Genomic DNA, 21,413 nt, shown 5'->3' with positions numbered 1-21,413 from the left:
TTAAAGATGAGGATGATGGTATTAGTTCAGAAGAAAGAATACTCTGGAACCAGATTTGCCTGGTTGTGAATCCTCTGCTTCCACTTGCACTGTGTGGCCTGGAAAAGTCTCTGAATTCCCTTTCTTAGCTTCAGTTTCTTCAATAGTAGGGATAACTAAAGAATACAGATTACTTTTTTCAACTCATTCTCACCACTGTGCCAGGTACTGGGACTCTATGGATGAACAAGATAGACATGTCCCCAAGAAACTAAAGTCAAAGGAGGACTACCTACTGCTAATCATTTATTCATTTTACAAATATTTGAGCACCTGCTATGTGCTAGGCATTGTTATAGGTGTTAGGAAAGAGTGATAGATAGACAAGGTCCCTGCTCTTGTGGAATAATCTTTTTAGTGGAAGAAGATAGACAAATACAAAAATAAAGAATGATAAGTGCAGGAAGAAATTAAAATGATTGTGATAGACTGTGGGGCTACATTTGACTTAATGATAAAGTGACATTCAAATTGAGGTGAATGTCTGGAAGAAGGGCCTAGCTGTCCAGAGATCTAGAAGAATATTGTAGGTTCTAAGGTAGGGATGAGCTTGGGTTTGTTTTATTTTTAATTTTTTAAAAATTTCTTTATTGATTAAGGTATCACATATTTGTCTTTAATCAACCCTCCATTCCAATCCCCCACCCCTCCCAGACATTGGTTAGGCTCATATGTATGCACATAAGTCCTTTGGTTGATCTCTCCCTTTTATCTTCACCCCCACTTTGAGGTCCAACAGTCTGACCCATGGCTCCTTCGCTCTGGGTCTGTTTTTGTTCATTAGTCTATGTTGGTAATATGAGTGTAGATTTTAGGATACCATTTCCCCTAGATGAGTGAGATCATGTCCTATTGGAAATATAAGAATAAAAACCGAGACAAGCAATAATCATTATGCTGAAAGGCATATGAATCAGTCCGTAGAGAGTTTCTTTCTGGGCCACCAGTTCTTTTGAGACCCAAGAGCTTGGGTTTTATAGGAACAGAAAAGCCAGTATATGGTGAGTGAGCCCAGTGGGATAGAAAATAAGGTGGCCACTGAAATTTTCAGTAGGAATATGGTCATGATTTATATTTAATGTTTCTTTTGATTTCTGAGTAGGATATTAATTGTAGGGTGGCAAGAATAGGAGAATGTAGATTGGTTAGAAGGCTTTTCCGTAAGGCAGGGTGGTAATAGCAAAGACAGAAAGATGTAGAATGTTTAAAGGTGTGTTATGAACATGTTTTGCCCTTAGTATGGACTTCACTAATAGATATGTTTGGCAATAGTTTTTTTTTAATTGAATTTAGATGTGTTTGTGAGGGGCCTGTAATTTCCAGTTGAGCTCCATTTTTAGAGCCCTATTATCTAACAGTATTTATGCCTGCAGGCATTTGAGCTTGAGATCCCTAATGTATAAGATATACATTGCATGACATAAAATATGGGATCAGAATCCTGGGTATCCCTAACAGAAGAGGACAGATGTAGAAGTAGTACTTGATGATTTTCCTAAAACTCTTAGTTGTGAAGGGAAGGTGAGAGTTAGTGGCAGGAAGTGAAAATAAAGGACGGAAGAATTTTGAACATGTTTATATAAATCAAGAAGAGGAAATAGAAATATCCAACACAGGAAACTGCTGGGGCATGATCTGAGAGGAGGATACTTCTATGATAACTAGTGGCCCAATGCACAAAGATTTGTGCAAGAATGGGCCTTCCCTGGCTGCCGGCACTGCCTTCGCCCCGGCCAGAGCTGCCTTTCTGCCTTCCCATGCTGCCCAGAGGCCAGGAGTGGCTGGAGTGCTCTGCACCTGCATATGCAAATTAGTTCACCAACTTTGTTTGGGTTAATGTGCATATTCACTCCTGATTGGCTGGTGAGCATCAGGAAGGTATGGTCAATTTGCATCATACTCTTTTATTAGTGTAGATTGGTGATAAGTTTCCTGTGTATTGACACAGTTTGAAAACATTCATTTAACAAATTTATTGAGGGTGTATTCTGCCTTCAGGGGGCTTATATCTAATGTCTCACTTTTTAATGATAATCTCTGAAATCAGGAACTAGATTTTAGAGTTTGGTAGTTGTTTTTTCTATTCCATGTTAGAATGGGTACCCAACTAGTAAACTTTTAAGTATATCCTAATATCATCTGTCTATGCCAGCAGTGTTGTCCCTTCTTTGCTTCTTTACTGGATTAGTTTGTGGTAATTCGTATATTTTGCTATAGCAATCCAAGAATATGTTAAGCTGTGTTGTATTTCATTATTATGTTAATTATAAGATAGTTTGATTTTTTAATGTATTTTTTTATTGATTTCAGAGAGGCAAGGAGAGAGAGAGAGAGAGATAGAAACATCAGTGATGAGAGAGAATGATTGATTGGCTGTCTCCTACATGCCCCCCATTGGGGATCTAGTCCACAACCCACCCTTGACTGGAATTGAATCCGGGATCGTTTAGTCTTCAGGCTGATGCTCTATCCACTGACCCAAACTGGCTAAACTATCACTAAGGTGATAGTTTGAATTTTACACCCTCAGCTATAAAGTAATAAAGTATTCTGAGAATTTACTTCTGAAGACTTCCCTTTTTAGTGCTGTTCCAAAAATAGGATTAAAAAAAATATTTCCCTAACCGGTGAATAGGATAGAGCGTCAGCCTGTGGACTGAATGGTCCCGGGTTTGATTCTGGTCAAGGGCATGTACCCTGGTTGCAGGCACATCCCCAGTAGGAAGTGTACAGGAGGCAGCTGGTCAATGTTTCTCTCTCATCGATGTTTCTGGCTCTCTATCCCTTTCCATTCCTCTCTGTAAAATATCAATAAAATATATTTAACAATATTTTTATTGATTTCAAGAGAGGAAGGGAAAGGGGGAGAGAGATATAGAAACATCAGTGATGAGAGACAATCATTGATGGGCTGCCTCCTGCACACCCCACACCTGAGATCGAGCCTGCAACCTAGGTCAATGTTCAACCACTGCGCCACGCCAGTCAGGTGGATTTTTCTTAAGATCTAGCAGTTTTCTAAGATTTGAGACCTGCATTCTTAATCATTTAAAAAAGTTTTATAGTAATACTTGATTTATAGAAACTTATATTGTTGCAGGGAGATGGAAGATTTTCGAGGTATAACTGAAGAGTCATTTCCAAGCTTTTTAACCAATTCATTACTTGGTAATAGCGAGATTTTGGAAAATGTAACACTTTCTTCAAATCTTGGCTTGCCTGTTGCTGTTTCAACACTTGCTAGAAATAGATCCAGCACTGATAATAGGTAAGAATTGAATGGATGATTTTTTTTTTTAGACCTATAAAGCCTTCAGTATACTGGTACCACTGTAAAATTTCCCAGCCAAGTTTTCGCTTTTGCTATATCTGAGGTAAATGGCCACATATATATATAAAATTAATTTAGAACAAGATAAAACTTACTGTCTCTTTCCCTATTCCATTGCCTTATCAGTGGCGGTGGGCATGATTGGGTTTGAGTACCAGTGACCTTTGATCTATTTATTTTTCTGTCCATAGTATTTTGGCTTTGTGTTAGTTCAGCCTCAATGGTGGCTGGTAATTTGAATTATATCTCTAAATATGATGTGTACAGTTTGCCCATCTTGTATAATGTGTAAAGTTTGTTCATACTTAAATATCTAACCACTTTTCCTTCTTCACATTGGTAAAGAGTATCATCTTTACCTTTGGAATGAAGGGCTTGGACTAACCCTATGAAGTCTCTTTAAGATTTCTGACTGTTGTAAAATACATACACGCTCCATTGCTGAACTATTTCAGTGTTTTGCTCATAGGATGATGGTTTACAACACTGGGGCTCTATTTGTTTTACCACCTGGTTGGTTTCACAATCATGCTGACCTATGTCACGATGAATTTTAAATGTGCATAATTTAATTATTAACAATTAAATAGGTATTTTTGTGTGTAGGTATTCTGATATTCAGGCATCTTACTTAGTAGAAGAGAGGCCTTCAGTTCCATCTGAGTCATCTCCTGGTAGCCAGAGTGAAGCTGAACCAAGAGAGAAGTTACAGCTTAGTTTCCAGGATGATGATGAGTAAGTTTGTGCCTCCATGTTGCTTTCATTGTGTTAAAAATATTATAAGTCTCGCTCTTCTGGAGACGTGACTTAATAGGGGACTGAAATGCATAAAATATGTCCATATATATATATATATATATATATATATATATATGGACATATTTTATGCATTTATGCATTTATGCACACACACACACACACACACACACATATATATATATATATATATATATATACACACACACACACATACATACACACACACACAAACACACACTGTATATGAGGCCCCTAGAACCATAAGAAATGCAAAATAATCACTGTTAACTTATTCTCGAATTGCCCCCTTAAAAATCACATTGCTCCCCTATGGGGCATGTGCCCAACATTGGGAACCACTGAGGCTGCTTCTTGCAGTTCCATCCCTGCCCTCCTGCTGGCGGAATGGCTGAATGAGCTGCACAGACCCAAAAGCTTTTGCAGTAGATTGGGAGGAAAACTACCTTTAAGGAAAAACATTTTCATTCGTACATTAAACAACAGAGGTAGATAAAAAGATGGGGATAAGAACAGTGGCAGGGACTAACAGTAACACTTTTAAAGCATTCAATAATTCAGAAAATCGGCAATTTGGCAGATATACCAGTATCCTTTAAGTCTGTCTTGTTTTTAGAAAGCTGACCTTCTCTAGATATGCTAGGTTCAGAGATACTTCTTTAAGGCAGAAAAAAAAAAACACCCTCATTTTATCACTTGAGAAACATAGTAGCAGTATGGTAATGTATTTGATTTTAGTAGACTGTCCATCACTGGACCCAAAACGGTGATACAGTTCCTAGGAATACCCACAATGTTTCCAGGTGTAGTTTCTGGCTGGTCCCAGAAATGTTTCTTTTCATGGTATTTAATTTTTCTTTATGAGGGACAAAATACATAACTGATTCATGGGTATCTTATAGATTTATTTAAGGTAACTAACATTTCATTATCATCTGTTCCCTAATTAAAAAAAATTTCTGTTTCTAGGAGAAAGAGCCATATAGAAAGTCAACATTTGTCAGATGCTGTCCTCAAAGAGTCAGTTTTCCCCAAAAATCTAGCAAAAACTGAAGAGGAGGAGGCTAACACTGCGGAATCCTTTCACAGGCAAGATCCTTGTGTAAAGATTTTACCACTGGACCAAGTGCAAGGTACTGAAGTAGAAGAAATTATTAATGTGTATATATATATGTATGTGTGTGTGTGTGTGTATATACACACACACACACACACACACACACACATATATATATAAAATATATTTTTATTGATTTTGTACAGAGAGGAAGGGAGAGAGATAGAGAGTTAGAAACATCGATGAGAGAGAGTCATCGATCAGCTGCCTCTTGCACACCCCCTACTGGGGATATGCCCGCAACCAAGGTACATGTCCCCGACCGGAATCGGACCTGGAACCCTTCAGTCCCCAAGCTGACGCTCTATCCATTGAACCAAACCGGTCTTGGCTAATGTATATATTTTATTTTCCTTTCTCATTTCTCGGTCTTTGGACCGATATTTATTTATTTACATTGTTGACAGTATTTCAGATGTCCTCCATTCTCCCCCCTCCATTTAGCCCCCACGATGGCCTGGTATTTTATCCTAAGCTATAATACTTTCAACTGGAAATGTTTTGGTTTGACTTTTACCTATTAATATCATGTCTGTAATACTGTATAGGAAAAGGCCTCTTAATCTTTTTTTTTTTTTTTAAATATATTTTATTGATTTTTTTACAGAGAGGAAGGGAGGGAGCTAGAGTGTTAGAAACATTGATGAGAGAGAAACATCGATAAGCTGCCTCTTGCATACCCCCTACGGGGATGTGCCCGCAACCAAGGAACATGCCCAAGGTACATACCTGGGACCCTACAGTCCTCAGGCTGACGCTCAGTGGATGGAGCACCGGCCTTCAGACTGAATGAAGGATCCCAGGTTTGATTTTGGTCATGGGCAACCGATCATTGCGTCTCTCTTACATGGATGTCTGTCTGTCTGTCTCTCTTTCTCCCCTTCTTTTTCTCTCTTTCCCTCATTTCCTCTTTTCCATTCTGTCTGAAAAATAAATGGCAAAAATATCCTTGAGTGAGGATTAAAAAAAAAAGTGCTGTGTTCTACTTAAAGGAAAAAGTGTTCAGTTGATTAATTTGCTATCTTTAAATATTATTAGATATTTGGTTGATAAAGTAACTTGGTCTCTCAGTTTTTATTTTTGTTTTCTTAAATAGACACACCTACTGATTTTTGTTTAAGATCGTGGATGAATAATGAGGAGAACAAGGTAATCTTTTTAATGTTTGTTTTTAATATCTGGAGTTATTAGGCGAGTGCAAGGTCCTATTTCACATGTATGAGTGCTAAGTGGTACTAATACTGGAAGTCTTCTACTTGTAAATAGCAAAAATCCAAGGTACTGCTTTAAGTAGCTGGGAAGTTGAAGTAATGTTAGACTCAGGGCTCTATTCCTGGGCTCCTTGTGCCATATGGACTGGCTGTCCCTCTGCTCTTCTTCATTCTGTGCTGGTTCCTCTATATTCTATAGAGTCTATATTCTATAGAGTCTAGAATGTTGGCTCCATCAGGGTAAGGGTTTCTCTTTGTTTTGTTTAGTGTATCCTGTGTGCCTGGCACATAGTTCTCGCATACTCAATAATTTGTTGAATGAGAAGAAAGCCATTTTCTGTGTAGTTTACTCAGGCCTATCCTCTTAACATTTGTGATAAAAAAGAAGAGCATGATCTTCCTGTGGGGTAAATTTAAAAAGTAGAGGACTATTCTTTTTTTTCCTTTCAATTCACAGTGTTTATACAAGGAGAGGACTATTCTGATGAGCTCACTTGGGTCATATATCTTCCCCTGTGTAGACTGATGGGCCAAGGGGTGGGTTGAGATAAAGTCTGATTTATGAGGTGAACCTTATGTTCACGTCAGTGTGTTTGTGTATGTGTGTACGAGTGCATCGTACATACACAGATAGAAGAATGTGACTGACAACCATACCAGGATCATATGAAGTAAAAAGATGTGGGCTCCTCAAAGGAAGGGGTGTTGAGCGGATAAGTAGTTTACATTCAGCATAAACAGTGAGCTTGGATTTTAAGCCTATAGTCTAGTATTTATGAGACTTGTTTACAAAATGTAAACTAAGTACTTTTAAAACTTATAAAAAGGAGATGCAAGTTTTGTTTTACTTTCATAAGAATTTTTAAGATAGTTTTTATAAAATGATTACAAAAGGGCTTGAAGTAAGAGTAATTGGGAGAGGTCAGTGGGGGGAAAAAGGAGACATGTAGTACTATATGTAATACTTTAAACAATAAAGAATTAAAAAGAAAGTAAGTAATTTTCCTCTTCGGGGGTTGGCAAACTGTAACTCATTGTCTAAATCCAATGTGCTGCCTGTGTGTGTAAAGGTCTATTGGAACTCAGCCATGCTCGTTTGTTTTGTATTGTTTATGGCTACAACAGCTGAGTTGAGAAGTTGTGACAGAGACTATGCTAGCAAAACCCGAAATATTTACTATCTGGTCCTTTACAGAAAGTATTTGTTGACTCCTGCTCCATAAGCCTACTTCCTGTATGTAACCACTGATAGCTTCAAAGTGTGAGAGGTGCTTCTTATAAAAAGTTCAGGTGTGGTCAAATTAAAATTGAATCAGAAAGCACATTTCTTTGGATATTTAGAAACAGTGCTTTCTGAGAAGAGAGAACATACCTTTGCCATTCAATATGTAATTTATTTTCTTAGGATGGTTGAAGAATTGATTTACTAAAAACATTTGATATCATTGATGATAAAAGGGGACCATAAAACTTGAAAGCAGGAAAACAAGTATGAAACATGAGATATTTAATAAAAAGAAAATGAAAAAGTGAGAGCAGGAGGAAAATAAGTGTATTCAAAAGCATGGACCACAGGGAGCTACTACTGTATTTGATTTTTGTTTTGGCTTTGACTGTCCTGGTTTCCAGGGCAGTGAAAGAAATATGTTTTGATAGATCTTATCGTCTAAACTAAGAACTACACCACTTTAGCAAAATAAGGAAGTTTTCCAGGGCCTCTCTAGTTCAGTTGGCCCTTATGTAAGACACCACATATGGCAGAATGGATCGAGTTCTCAATAGGATGCATGACCAAAAAGGCAGAGGTGTTTTCCATATTGTTCTTTCTCATACAGCTTTTCCCCTAATTTTTATTACAAAAAATTTCAACACACAGAATTTATATTCCACAGTAGTCGTCCTTGGTGCCTTAGATCTTTATGAGCATGATGTTGTGCTGCCCTCTGCAAGTGTGCAGTTGCATTGAGAGCCCATGCGTTTAATCTTAAAAATCAGTGTACATTTTGCAAGCTAATTCTTTCTTTCTTTTTTTTTATATATATTTTATTGATTTTTTTACAGAGAGGAAAGGAGAGAGATAGAGAGCTAGAAACATTAATGAGAGAGAAACATCGACCAGCTGCCTCTTGCACACACCCCCTACCGGGGATGTGCCCGCAACCAATGTACATGCCCTTGACCGGAATTGAACCTGGGACCTTTCAGTCCACAGACCAACGCTCTACCACTGAGCCAAACCGGCAAGCTAATTCTTAATATATAATATGATATATAATATGATTATGAAATAAAATCAGCACTTAGAAGGAAAAGTTACATTTTATTCTGGGCCTTAGTGTCCTTAGGGTTACATGGTTCCTGGGTTGAGGAGCAGAGAAATCGATCGTTCCATTGTAGGTTGTGGAGCCACTTTGCTATTTTTACTTTCTATTGCAAGCCTCTTTTGCTCAAATTCAATTGTATATTAGTATACCAACTATATTTCTAGGTCTTCTAAGCATTTAACATTTTGAAATATTAAATTTTAAGGATGTCTTATTGGATGAGTCAGGGGAAGGGAGGTGGCATCAAGGTAGGAAGAAAGTTATACATATAAAACAACTAGGCTTTCATTGCCTAAATTGTGAATTATAAATACTGAGCACATTGGTGTTCCTTTTTGCAGCCTTATACTATGGTCTTCAAAGCTGTGAGTGTGCTTCTCTTACATGCATTTTATTTCTTATAGACTGTTGTTCCTGATGCTGGAAAACATTTTGAAGACAAGAATTTAAACAATGACTTAAGCCATACTAGTTTAATAGAAAATGAAAAACTTATGTCACTGACAAGCTTGGATGACTCTTCTGGTACCGTAATGTAATTTGTGTTTTCCTAGCTCTTACGTTGCCATTCTGTGTCTTTCTGCCTCTTGGTTGCAGTCATTCCTATGCCAGATTTTTGTTTCTTTGCTTTCTCCTTTCTTCCTATCTTCCAGCACTCTGGCTTCTTCTGTTAAATGATGGACTTCTGAAGCATTTCTATGTATCAGTCCTGATATGATTGTGCTTATCCCTGAGGTACAAAGTAGTAACCCTAGGTTCCACTTCAGTATAAAGCAGTAAGAAATTGGGGGAACCATGAAATATTTTATATTTGGCCTCTGCTTTCTGAAAGACCTGCCAAGTAGGGAAGAGATACATAGCTAAACATTCAACTGTATTATATGTATTATGTGTACCTCAGTACAAATTGTTCAGGAATCATGGGAGGGTGACAAATTAATTCTGATTGAAGAAGCTATCTGTGAAGCTTTACTGAAAGGACACAATTTTTCCTCCTCCTTAGAGGTAGAATAACTAAGTCAAAGGTTATGAGTACTTTTAAGGCTCTTAATTGCAAAATTATCCTCTTGAAAAGGCAGTGATAATTACAGTACCATTCTTGCCCCTGCTGGGCTGGTTGTTGAAACATTAAAAAGTCACCGCAAGGCAAACAAAAGCACTGCCCCAGTGTCCTTTGATTTGTTTATTTGCAAATTTCTGGTTTGGTAGAGGTTGAATGTTTTTAATCATGCCTATTAGGGTTCAATTTTGTTACATTATTTTTTCTTAACTCCTTCTTTCTCAATATCAGATATTGTTTGAGGTTTCATACTTAATTATTATTCATCTAGAATTTATTTTTTTATGATAGGCTTATCCATCCTTTTTTTGATAGTTACTCATTTGCCACTCCATTTTCTGAATTATTTGCCCTTTTTCCAACTGATCTTCAATGCCACATTTATTATACCTTAACACAGTGGTCGGCCAACTGTGGCTCGCAAGCCACACGCGGGCGGCTCTTTGGCCCTTTTTTGTGTGCCTCTTCTATATACCATGTGTGGGCGCACGTACAGTGCGATTGAAACTTCGTGGTCCATGCGCAGAAGTCGGTTTTCAGCTCTCAAAAGAAATTTTAATCGTTGAACTGTTGATATTTGGCTCTGTTGACTAATGAGTTTCCCGCCCACTGCCCTAACATTTGGTTTATGCCAGGATTTATTTCTGTGCTATCCTATCAAAGAAAGTTAATATTTAGTTATATTGGAATTCTCATAATAATTTATAGACAAAAATGATAAGTTTTTCTATGTCAAATATTAAAATCATCATTGATTAATATGTCTTATGAATCTTTTTGGTTAAATTATAGTTCATTCACTACTTTAAAGCCTATTCTATTTTTTCTCCATTTACTAATAGATGATGATATTGATGATGAAGAATTTTATGATGATCATTTGGAGGCTTATTTTGAGCAACTGGCAATTCCAGGAATGTTATATGAAGACCTAGAAGGACAGGAACTTCCAGAAAAAGCTTTTAGGTTACCTATAGGTGATCTCATTCAGGTATGTTCCAATTATTATCTTTTTTAGGAATTCAACATTAGAAAACTATTATTGGTCTTATTGGATACTAACATAAAACTTAAGCTTTTGGTTTTCTTGGCACTCTATTTTTCCTCAATATAAACTGATGAGAAACACTTTTCCTGCGTCCTCTTTCCATTACACAGAAAATTAAAAGAATAGTACAGTACAGTCAACTTGTAAATACCTCCCATTCAAAGCAACCAATTGTTAATAACTTGCCATTTTTGCATTTCCTTTGTTCCTCCATAACATGTTATTTCTGAATCATTTAAAAGTAAGTTGCAGATATGACATTTCACCCTAATACTTCAGCATTTATCTCAATAATTTCAAATCTGTTATCTAAATTATCCAATATAATAATCTAAATTAATGTACAGTCCATTCTCAGATTTACCTAGTTGTCTCCAAAATGTCCTTTATTTTTATTATTTTTGATCCAGATTTAATCAAGGATTACACTTACATTTTGGTTGTCATTTATCTCTATTCTTTCAGTCTGGAGTACGGTAGTTCTTTTATGTTGATAAACTATTTTGTAAAATTTAGACTTGTTTTGTAAAATGACCAAATTTCCCCCCTTCTAATTATGTTAAACATTTGGCAAGAATTCAGGTTAAACATTTTTCTCATGAACAGATAAGGTTAAACGTGGGTGATGTGTACATCTTTATGCATCACTCAGGGGACATATGAATCTGTTTGTCCTATTAGTGATGCTGTGTCTGATTATCTAGGTTAATGTGTCAGCCAGATAGCTCCTATCCATTTGTTATCACAAAGTCCTCTGGGGTGAACTTCAAGGTCATGTGAACATTCTGATTCCTGAACAGCCTTTTATGATCTGGATTTAATATCATTGCTGAGACCTCTCAGAAACAAATTTTACATTTTACAGCTACCTTGTCATCCTTCTATGAAGAAGACATTGTCTGCTCTCCATATTTTATTCCTCAAAATGTTTGTTTTTAATTTTAAAAATTCATAAAACTAAGATACTCTTTCAACAGGCAAATGGAAACGGTACTTTAAACTGTAAATTTCAGTCAGAAAATAACAGCTCTCTGATTTCCCATGGCTCACACTCTTCAGGAAATTCTGAAACAACCCACAGAGAGTCTGAACAAGGTCATGTTTGTCTCCCTGGGATCAGTAAGTATTGATATGATTCCTTTGTTTTTAAATTCTGTTTGACTTTGAATTTTTGCAAAAAAATCTCATTTCTTTGGTATTGATTTAATATGTATTTACTCTTGTATCCCCCCAAATATTGAAAGTCTGAAACTTTTCACAAGAGCCTTTAAAAAAATAATTTAAAAGAGGAAGTTTATTTAAAAAGTTACAGAGGTGGTAGAGGTGAGCCAGCTGGCTGCTTAGGCTCAGGAAACAGGATACAGAGGCAGGAGAAGAGCACCTGGAGCTTAGGAGAGAGAAGGCGTAGATAACGGGGCTGGAAAGAAGAGAAAGGGCGGGCATGAGGGGTCATGCTCGGAAGAGCTTTCAATAAAGCCCGAGTGCACTGGTATTATTGGGGATACTGTAGGTTGTAGATTACAGATGACTGTGCTCCATTCAGATGCTAGAGAATTAGAAATGAATTCTCTGTATGGTAGCAGTTTGGCACATTTACTGTTGCCTCATACTGTTGGTTATTTCCTCTCTCATGCAAATTGCTATATTTTTATATGAAAGCTTTAGTATTAGGTTTACATAAAGTAATTTGAACAGCAAAAAGAGTTATTACATTAGATTACTGAAACTTTGACATTGCTTCATTATTTTTCTTATGTTTTAGGTAATTCTATAGATAATGGAAATAGTAGAAGGCATGTAGATGATGTGTTACAATTTTCCTCTAATTCTTTGAGAATTGAAAAAGAGAAAGAAGGGGAAGAAAGTTCTAAGAGTATTGTTCTACATTGTGACAGAGTAAGTTTATTTGCATTTTCTTTAAGTGTTCTGTGAAAACAGAGTCTTTATGATAGCATTTTTATTAATTTATTTTAAAATAATTTTTATTTTTCAGTTATGGTTGATGTACAATATTACATTAGTTTCAGGTATACAACCTATTGCTTACACATTTATATAACTTATGAGTGATCACCCCTGTAAATCTAGTACCCATCTGGCACCACATATACTTATTACAATATTATTAGCTATATTCCCTATGTTTGTGGTCGGCAAACTGTGGCTTGCGATCCAAATGTGGTCAGTGCCCCTAACATCCTAAGTGTCAACTGTACTATCATTACCTCCTCATGAAACCCCTAAGAAATGTGTGGAGTGTTTTTATTTTTTCCTTTCTTACATTTTCTAATTATTAAGTTTTTTTTTTAGAGTTAAACTTTCAAAGTGTAAACAAAGACCTACTTTGTGTTTAAGCTTAAAAACTGTCAGAGAGGCCGAAACCAGTTTGGCTCGGTGGATAGAGCGTCAGCCTGTGGATTGTAAGGTCCCGGGGTCAAGGGCATGTATCTTGGTTGCGGGCACATCCCCAGTGGGGGGTGTGTAGGAGGCAGCTGATCGATGTTTCTCTCTCATCGATGTTTCTAACTCTCTATCCTTCTTCCTTCCTCTCTGTAACAAATCAATAAAAATATATTTAAAAAAAACTGTCAGAGAAACTGCATTCCTCTTTTTTGTTATTTATTTTTTCAACAAACCCTGTGTCTTGGGCTGACTTTTTTTTTTTTTTTAATATATATTTTATTGATTTTGTACAGAGAGGAAGGGAGAGAGATACAGAGTTAGAAACATTGTTGAGAGAGAGTCATCGATCAGCTGCCTCTTGCACACCCCCTACTGGGGATATGCCTGCAACCAAGGTACATGCCCTTGACCGGAATTGAACCCGGGACCCTTCAGTCCCCCGAGCCGACGCTCTATCCATTGAGCCAAACCGGTTTCGGCTTGGGCTGAATTTTAAAAGATCACAGAAAACCCCATCCCAGAAGCAGTCATCTACAAATGGTTGAGCACCCATTTTCCCACCAATGGCTTCTTTGGTTTGAGGAGAGTGAGTGGCTATCTAAAGCCCCATACTGCTACCCTGTCATTCTGCCTGGGTGGTGTTCTGTCTTGGAGGTGTTCAGTTGTCCCATAGGTGGTAGCTTCACCCAATTGGCTCCTCAACTAAGCACCTAAAGCACACGTGTCAAACACAAGGCCCGCGGGCCAAATCCTTGATAGCATGTGAGTTGGTTAACAGCACTGTTAAGGAAAAGATTGTTCCACTCATTTTAAATTCACATTTCTGGTTAACATTGTCAGTTTATGACTGTTCAGTAAACCATTCGGCCCGCGATTTAGGCTGGATTTTAGATTTTGGCCCCTTCTCTGACTGAGTTCGACACCCCTAAGGGTTCAAGTGCATTTCATTGGAGGGAGCACGGTGATTTCAGGGGAGGGTGGGCTACTTTCTATATTCAAGATTGTTTTAAGTCAGTTTATTGAGGAGAGAGTTTGTTCCCCACATTCTGGTTCTTTATAATCTGTGCTAATGTTATATATGAAAAATAGTTATCTAGTTTAAAAAAATATATATATTTTTAAAAAATATATATTTTATTGATTTTTTACAGAGAGGAAGAGAGAGGGATAGAGAGCTAGAAACATCGATGGGAGAGAAACATCTATCAGCCGCCTCCTGCACACCCCCTACTGGGGATGTACCCGCAACCAAGGTACATGACCTTGACCAGAATCAAACCGGGGACCCTTCAGTCCGCAGGCCAACGCTCTGTATATACACTGAGCCAAACTGGTTTCAGCATAGTTTTAAAATATATTTTTATTGATTTCAGAGAGGAAAGTTAGAGGCAGAAACACCAATGATGAGAGAGAATCATTGATTGGCTGCCTCTTGCTTGGCTTTGAAGCATTGACTTAATTTGCTCTGTCTGATGCAATTGTCTTTAGACTCTCAGGAATATAGTAGTATTTGCTGTTTTACTTCTATTAAAACATATTAATGTCTATTATTTTTATGAGGCTGGTCACACTAATGGGCTTACCATCCTGTAGAAACTTTTAATGGTAATGATAGAAATTAAATTGACATTTCTAATGATAGAAATTAAATTGACATTTCTAACATTCTGTAAATGTAATGAATATGTTGGATCCACTTTTGGTACCTGGATCTGTTGTTGTGTGTTTGGGATGACCACATTATGAATTTAGGCTTTTGTCAATTGCTTAACATTGGGTTTTACATAATCTAGAAGAATATAGTGAATACTGTATAGTCTGTTCTCTTATATACTTAATAAACATTTATGTCAGCTACCTAATTTTTGACCATAAAATTTTGGATTGAATTAGGAAGAACAAAACTTACTGTTGCTCTTTTATTGCTTTTTAAAGGAAAGCACAAGGGAACAAGATTTGGTGAAGACTATCAGGACTGCTAATGCAAAATTTAACCCTGTTTATTTTCATGATACAAATGTCAATAGAGTAAGGTGACCAGATTTTAACATTGGTAAAGCGGGGATGGGGGGAGGGTGTTCTTGATTAAAAATTTGGTCTATATGGAGCTGTTCCCTAGCTTGTCGTGCATTCTTTCAAAAAATAGGGACTTTTTAAAAAATGCCTCAGGACGGGGACAAATTGTTAAAAATCGGGACTGTCCTGCCAAATGCGGGATGTCTGGTCACCTTACAATAGAAGTGATTTTGACCTGATAAATCTTCTAAAATTGGAGGCAGGGTCTCATCAAAATAAGCAATTAGCATCAGATTCAAACACTGAGATTCCTAAAGTATCCATTCAAAAAAATATGAACATAGCATCGTTGAAGCCCATTAATAACAATAGCATTAATTCTGATATTCTCCAGTCACCAACTAGCGAAAGACGATCATGTGAATCTTACGAGTCCATTGAAAAGGAGAAAGACCGTAAGTGGATTTTTTTCTTTTATAAAGAATATATAAAATATTTTGTGCATATTTTGAATAGAATATATTTCTAAGTGGAACTTGCCTAATCTTTCATACTAAAATATTTATGTTTTATGAATTTAAAAAATGGTATCTTTAAAATGAAGATGGAGCCTCACAGTGAAGAAGGGCAGCATGTTCAGGATTCAGGGGCAGAGAGCAGTGCTGAAAGGTGTCCACAGCCACACAGAAAGATGGAGATCCTGCCCGGCTGGTGTGGCAACCCAGATATACCCGGAAGAGTCCCCCCAGGAGAAACAAGCTTGACCACTGTGCCATCATCAAGTTCCCCTGACAACTGTGCCATCATCAAGTTCCCCTGACTACCAAGTCAGCCATGATGAAGATAGAAAACAACAAGACTCTTGTGTTCATTTTGGATGTCAAGGCCAACAAGCACCAGATAAACATGCTGTGAAGAAGTTTTGTTACATTGATGTAGCCACAGTCAACACCCTGATCAGGCCTGATGGAGAGTATATGGCATATACATGTCCGAGTGGCTTCCTACTATGCATGTTGCCAAGAAAATTGGGGTAATCTAAGCTGTGTCCCAGCTGTGAGTTTGGGGCTTGAGATTCTGTTCATTTGCCAATCAGCACTGCTTCCCTCCCCCCTCCTCTGCCCTGTGCCCATGGCCACTAGCACAGTGTGACTGGGCCTGAAAGCTGGGGCTGCTGCATTCTAGGGCCATGCAGGGACTATAACTGAGGCACTGCTGGGCAGCCAGGAAAAAGTTGACAACTCTCCCTGGAAGGGCAACACCAAAGACTGAAGTCAATCATAAAGAACACTGACTTAGACTCAGACGGCTTTCTCACCAAAAGTGAACTCAGTTCATGGATTCAGTTGTCTTTAAAACATTATGCTGTGCAAGAAGCAAAACGATAGTTTGTTGACAATGATAAAAACAGTGATGTCAGTGAGTCAGGGGATGAGTGCAACATTCAGATGTATGGTTGTGTGATTGACTTTGATGAGAGCACAGCTCTGGCTGTTGCAGAAGAGGAGTCTTAGGCAGCTTCATTTAAAGGACAAGAAAGGATTATAAAAAGTTAACCAGGATGGTTTGAATCTTGAAGAATTTATTGCTTTTGAGCATCCTGGAGAAGTTGATTATCTGATGGAATTTGTCATTCAAGAAACTTTAGAAGAACAAATGGTGATGGATTTGTTAGTTTGGAAGAATTTTTAAAAATTTAATTGATTTTAGACTTGGGGGCAGAGAGAGGGAGGGAGGAAGGGAGGGAGGGAGGGAGGGAGGGAGGGAGGGAGGGAGGGAGAGAGAGAGAGAGAAACATGGGTTTGTTTCATTATTTATGCATTCATTGGTTGATTCTTGTATGTACTCTGATCAAGATCAAACTTGCAACCTTGGCCTATCTGGATAGCACTCTCACCAAATGAGGTACCCTGTCAGGGCTGGAAGAATTTTTTGGTGACTATAGGCAGGATTCAGTAAATGAAGATACAGAGTGGATCCTGTTGAGAAAGATAATAGTAGATTCCTAAATGCTTATGACAAGATACCAATAGCAGGCTGGATCCTCAAGATCTGTTATCTTTGATAGTACCCAATAATCGGGGCATTGGTCAGGAAGAAACTCTTCATCTCATTGATGAAATGGATGTGCATAGTGACAGAAAGCTCTCTGAAGCAGAGATTCTGGAGAACCAGGACTTGTTTCTTGCTAGTGAAGCCACAGAGTACGGCTGACTGCTTCTTTCTATCATGAGATTTAATCCCTGGATATATCTCAGACTACTGGCTTCTTTTATAAATTGTTACCAGTGTTACTTTTGTGATAAAATATTGAGGTTATTTTCCACTCTGAAATCTTACCAAATTGTATCTTAATGATAATCTTGGTCTTTTAGGAAAACAAAACTCTCATACTTATTAAAAAACGTATTGAATAAAACAATATGTCATCTGACATGTCTTTCCTAGTCTATATGTTTAGTATTATATTGTAAAATATTTTGAGTTCTGTTTCTATACTTTAAAAAAGTGGGAGATTTTAGAAATATCTGAACAATATAAAAGGAGTATGTAACTGAACTATCAGTTTTTGTTTAAGTAGCATAAAGAGGTCATTGTTTTTAGGTTTTGATTTTACTTTAAAACCTTTAAAGGAACCTATAGAAAGGATTTACACCTCACATATAAGTTGATAAGTTCTGCTTAATTTTAATATGGGTTCTATAATAGAACTTTATATTTTTGTATATGTGTAGATATATTTAATGTGTAATCATAACTTTATTGTAGGTGGAATTTGACATTGTCTAGAACTTTTTTTTTCTTAATGATTAAAAATGAAATGTCCTTTCTTTAAATAAATATATAAAAATAAAGTGAGTCCCACTAGCTAATTCTAAATATAAAATTTTTTTACTGTAAGTAAATAAATAGCATAAAATGGTATCTTATTCACAGATCTGGTAAAAGAATACCTTTCTAAGTCTTCTTTTCCTTTCCCCCCAATTCTCTATTAGATACTTTTACTGTAATTAAGCCTGGCTTATCAGAGAGATACTTTTCTGTGGGGGAAATGAATTTTCCTTTTTCTATCTAGTTTTGGGCAAATTTTAGGACTGTTGATAACTAATGTAAGGCAACTAAATAACATTATTTAAGAATATTATATAATTTTATTTGTTTTATGTATCATTGGATATTTTTGGAATTTTATTTTTTAGAAGCTGATCTAACACAGAATGTGGTTTATCAAAATGAAGACGGTAGATGGGTCACTGACCTTGCATATTATACATCTTTTAATGAAGAACAAGATTTAAATATGCCTCCAATGGATGAAATGAATGAAGAATTCAGAACTGGTTGTAAGTGAATATCGCTAACCACAGTATCATACCATTTTCATTGTTTATGATGGTTGGTCACATCGGATCCTTTTTGGAATATATATTACTTAGTTCTTCACTTAGTGAGTTATTATTGGAACAAAGGCTTGAAAAAGTGCTAATCATTGCAGAGTGAGCTGAGCCTTTTTCTTAAAGACAGTGAATTAGACCAGCAGTCTCTTACTTCAATTTAGAACCTTTACAGTATTGCAAAATTAGGAGGCTTTACTTTCTTTTTAAAGTCTATTGTGAACAAAAGTACTATACTGATAAATGAGCAGTTACAAAAGTTAATCCATTTTGTAGTAAAAGCTAAGAAGTGTGGTAGAAATGATGGAAGAAAAGTGATGAAGGAGGTAAGTAAAATCTCAAAGGATGAACATATTAGGAACATAAATTAGGTTTGTTGATTAGCAGAACCTCTGACAGTGAAAGGAAAACTGGAGGTCTGCAGAATGCATGGCATTTTGTCTTATCTCTGGAGATGTTGCTATGCTGCTGAGGCTCTGGTCTCTGAACACCTCTAAATTGGGGATGAGAAATTTTTTATTTCTTTAGTATTTCTTTTTCCTAACTAGTTAACTTTTATTTATATGCTAGTATCTAATTGGCATTAATATAATATTATGTATCTATTTTTTAAGCTGAGGCATTGGAATTGATTGCACAAGATGAAGAAGAATTTAATAAAGAGCACCAATTTATGCAGGTATGTATTTTATTGGCATTAACCAAAGTTTAAAATTTTTCCTGTATTAATTAATTAATTAATTAATTAATTTTTAGAATTTATTTTTATTTTTTTATTAAGGTATTATATGTGTACATATGTTACCATTGCCCCCCCATATATGCCCTCCCTCCCCAGAGTTTTCTGTCCATCCTGCAAAATCTTTATTTCTATCTGAGTAGATATATGGTTAGTATAGAATTTTATCTTGCTTTCCTTATATTTAGACAATTTCTGCTTTTTTCTTCACACTCAAAATTATTGATTGAAAAAATAACTGGCATACTGAAATAATATTTAATTTGCTTAAAATCAACTTAATAGTCTTCAAAGATATTTCTAGTTTTTAATCATAGTTTAAAATGAGGTAATGCTATTTGTTTTTATTGAAAATATGCTCCTTTCTAAAGATTTATATTAATGAAAGTTGGTGTTTGATTAAACAACATATCAAAACAGTGTATATTATAATTCAAAGTATGTAAAATGAAGGTCTCTTCTTCTGGATTTCATTATCTGTATTAGCTCCTTAAGCTTGAATTTGTCCACATTTTTAAAAATTTTAATTTTCTTAACTTTTTTTAATTTTTTTTTATTTAATATGAGAAAAACAGAAAAAAGGCTTGCTGGGGAAATAAAGTGAAATAATAACTTTCTTCCTAGGAAGAAAATATAGATGCCCAGGATACTTCAGTTGGACTAGGAGATACGTCGTGGAGAATTTCAATTAATTACAATTTGTTGAGGAAATCACTTAGCACATCAGATTTGAACAAAGATGATGCCAATTATTTACGTCTATCTTTGGGAGAGTTCTTTGCTCAAAGATCTGAAGCTCTTGGTTGCCTTGGTGGTGGTTATAGTGTGAAAAGAGTAAGTATGATATGTGCTGGAACTGGTTCAATTGACCAGCTGTTATATTTTGAATGTTATAATGCTTATTGACAGCATAGTAGTATCTTTAAAGCAGAGACAGAATAGGAACATGTTAAAATAGTGGATAAAAGTTTAGATTTATTACTTGGTCAGACTTTGACCCAGTCCTATCTCTGCCTTTTAACTAGTTCAATGACATGGAACAATTTATTTAACTTCTCTATGCCTTAATTTTCCAATTTCTAAAATGGAATGCCATCTTACAGGGTTTTGGAAGAATTAAATGTCATGTAAAGTATTTAGCACCAAACCTAACATGTGGTAATATTATTATCTGTTAGTTACTATGGTTATATCATTGGTTGGTGGGAAGAACTTAAAGATTCATTTTTTAACCTGTTGTCTAAAAACATGTTTTGAAATATAGGAATGTTTCAATTTAATAAGATGTAAAAACTTAAAAATGCAAACAATAATGGAAGGTCCTGTGAAGAATGAGTAAGGACAAGATCATGCTTTAGCTGTGGTAGTCAGGGTGACATCTGGGACCTAAATGATGAGAGAGGAGGAGGCAGTCATCAAAAGATCTGGAGGGAGGTTCTTCCCAGGAAATGGAGAGTATTTGTATCAGGGGTGTGGAACCTTTTTTTCTGCCAAGGGCCATTTGGACACTATAACATTCACAGGCCCTACAAAATTACCAACTTAAAAACTAGTCTGCTAGCCTGGCCGGTTTGGTGCAGTGAATAGAGTGTTGGCCTGCAGACTGAAGGATCTCAGGTTCGATTCCAGTCAAGGGCACATGCCCAGGTTGTAGTCCCAATCACTAGTAGGGAATGTGCAGGAGGCAGCCTATCAATGATTCTCATCATTGATGTTTCTATCTCTCTCCCTCTTCCTTCTCTGAAATCAATAAAATATATTTTTTAAAAAATAAGCCTACTTTATTTGGTCAAACATGTAATTAACTCACCCCTAATCCCTTGGCAGGGCCAAACTAAATGATTTTGCAGGCCTTATATGGCCCTTGGGCCAGTGTTCCCCTGATTTATATGACCATTTATGTGATTTATAGGAGGTAGAGTGGCATATTGGAGGAACAGAAATATGCTAATG

The 21,413-nt window shown here is 36.5% G+C and overlaps 1 protein-coding gene across 3 annotated transcripts in view; it reads left to right on the top strand.

Moving 5' to 3' along the window:
• The window catches only part of CEP192 (centrosomal protein 192), a 76,739-nt gene that overhangs the window by 2,436 nt on the left and 52,890 nt on the right, over positions 1–21,413 (top strand). The window contains exons 3-15 of one of the 3 annotated variants that reach the window (XM_036419336.2): positions 3,140–3,307; positions 3,977–4,105; positions 5,117–5,280; positions 6,361–6,413; positions 9,204–9,324; positions 10,702–10,850; positions 11,885–12,026; positions 12,670–12,803; positions 15,246–15,339; positions 15,551–15,781; positions 18,527–18,670; positions 19,336–19,400; positions 20,085–20,294. In XM_036419336.2, coding sequence (XP_036275229.1) covers positions 3,144–3,307; positions 3,977–4,105; positions 5,117–5,280; positions 6,361–6,413; positions 9,204–9,324; positions 10,702–10,850; positions 11,885–12,026; positions 12,670–12,803; positions 15,246–15,339; positions 15,551–15,781; positions 18,527–18,670; positions 19,336–19,400; positions 20,085–20,294 — 1,800 coding nt within the window. In that variant the 5' untranslated portion in view covers positions 3,140–3,143. Of the gene's footprint in view, positions 1–3,139; positions 3,308–3,976; positions 4,110–5,116; positions 5,281–6,360; positions 6,414–9,203; positions 9,325–10,701; positions 10,851–11,884; positions 12,027–12,669; positions 12,804–15,245; positions 15,340–15,550; positions 15,782–18,526; positions 18,671–19,335; positions 19,401–20,084; positions 20,295–21,413 lie in introns of those variants that run through there. The other 2 variants (XM_045574722.1, XM_045574723.1) reach the window with 2 other exon arrangements.

The sequence above is a fragment of the Pipistrellus kuhlii genome, unplaced genomic scaffold, assembly GCF_014108245.1.
Source record: "Pipistrellus kuhlii isolate mPipKuh1 unplaced genomic scaffold, mPipKuh1.p scaffold_m20_p_6, whole genome shotgun sequence".
Classification (NCBI taxonomy): domain Eukaryota; kingdom Metazoa; phylum Chordata; class Mammalia; order Chiroptera; family Vespertilionidae; genus Pipistrellus; species Pipistrellus kuhlii.
The sequence above is the reverse complement of the archived record's forward strand: the minus strand, read 5'-3'. Positions and strand labels throughout refer to the sequence as shown.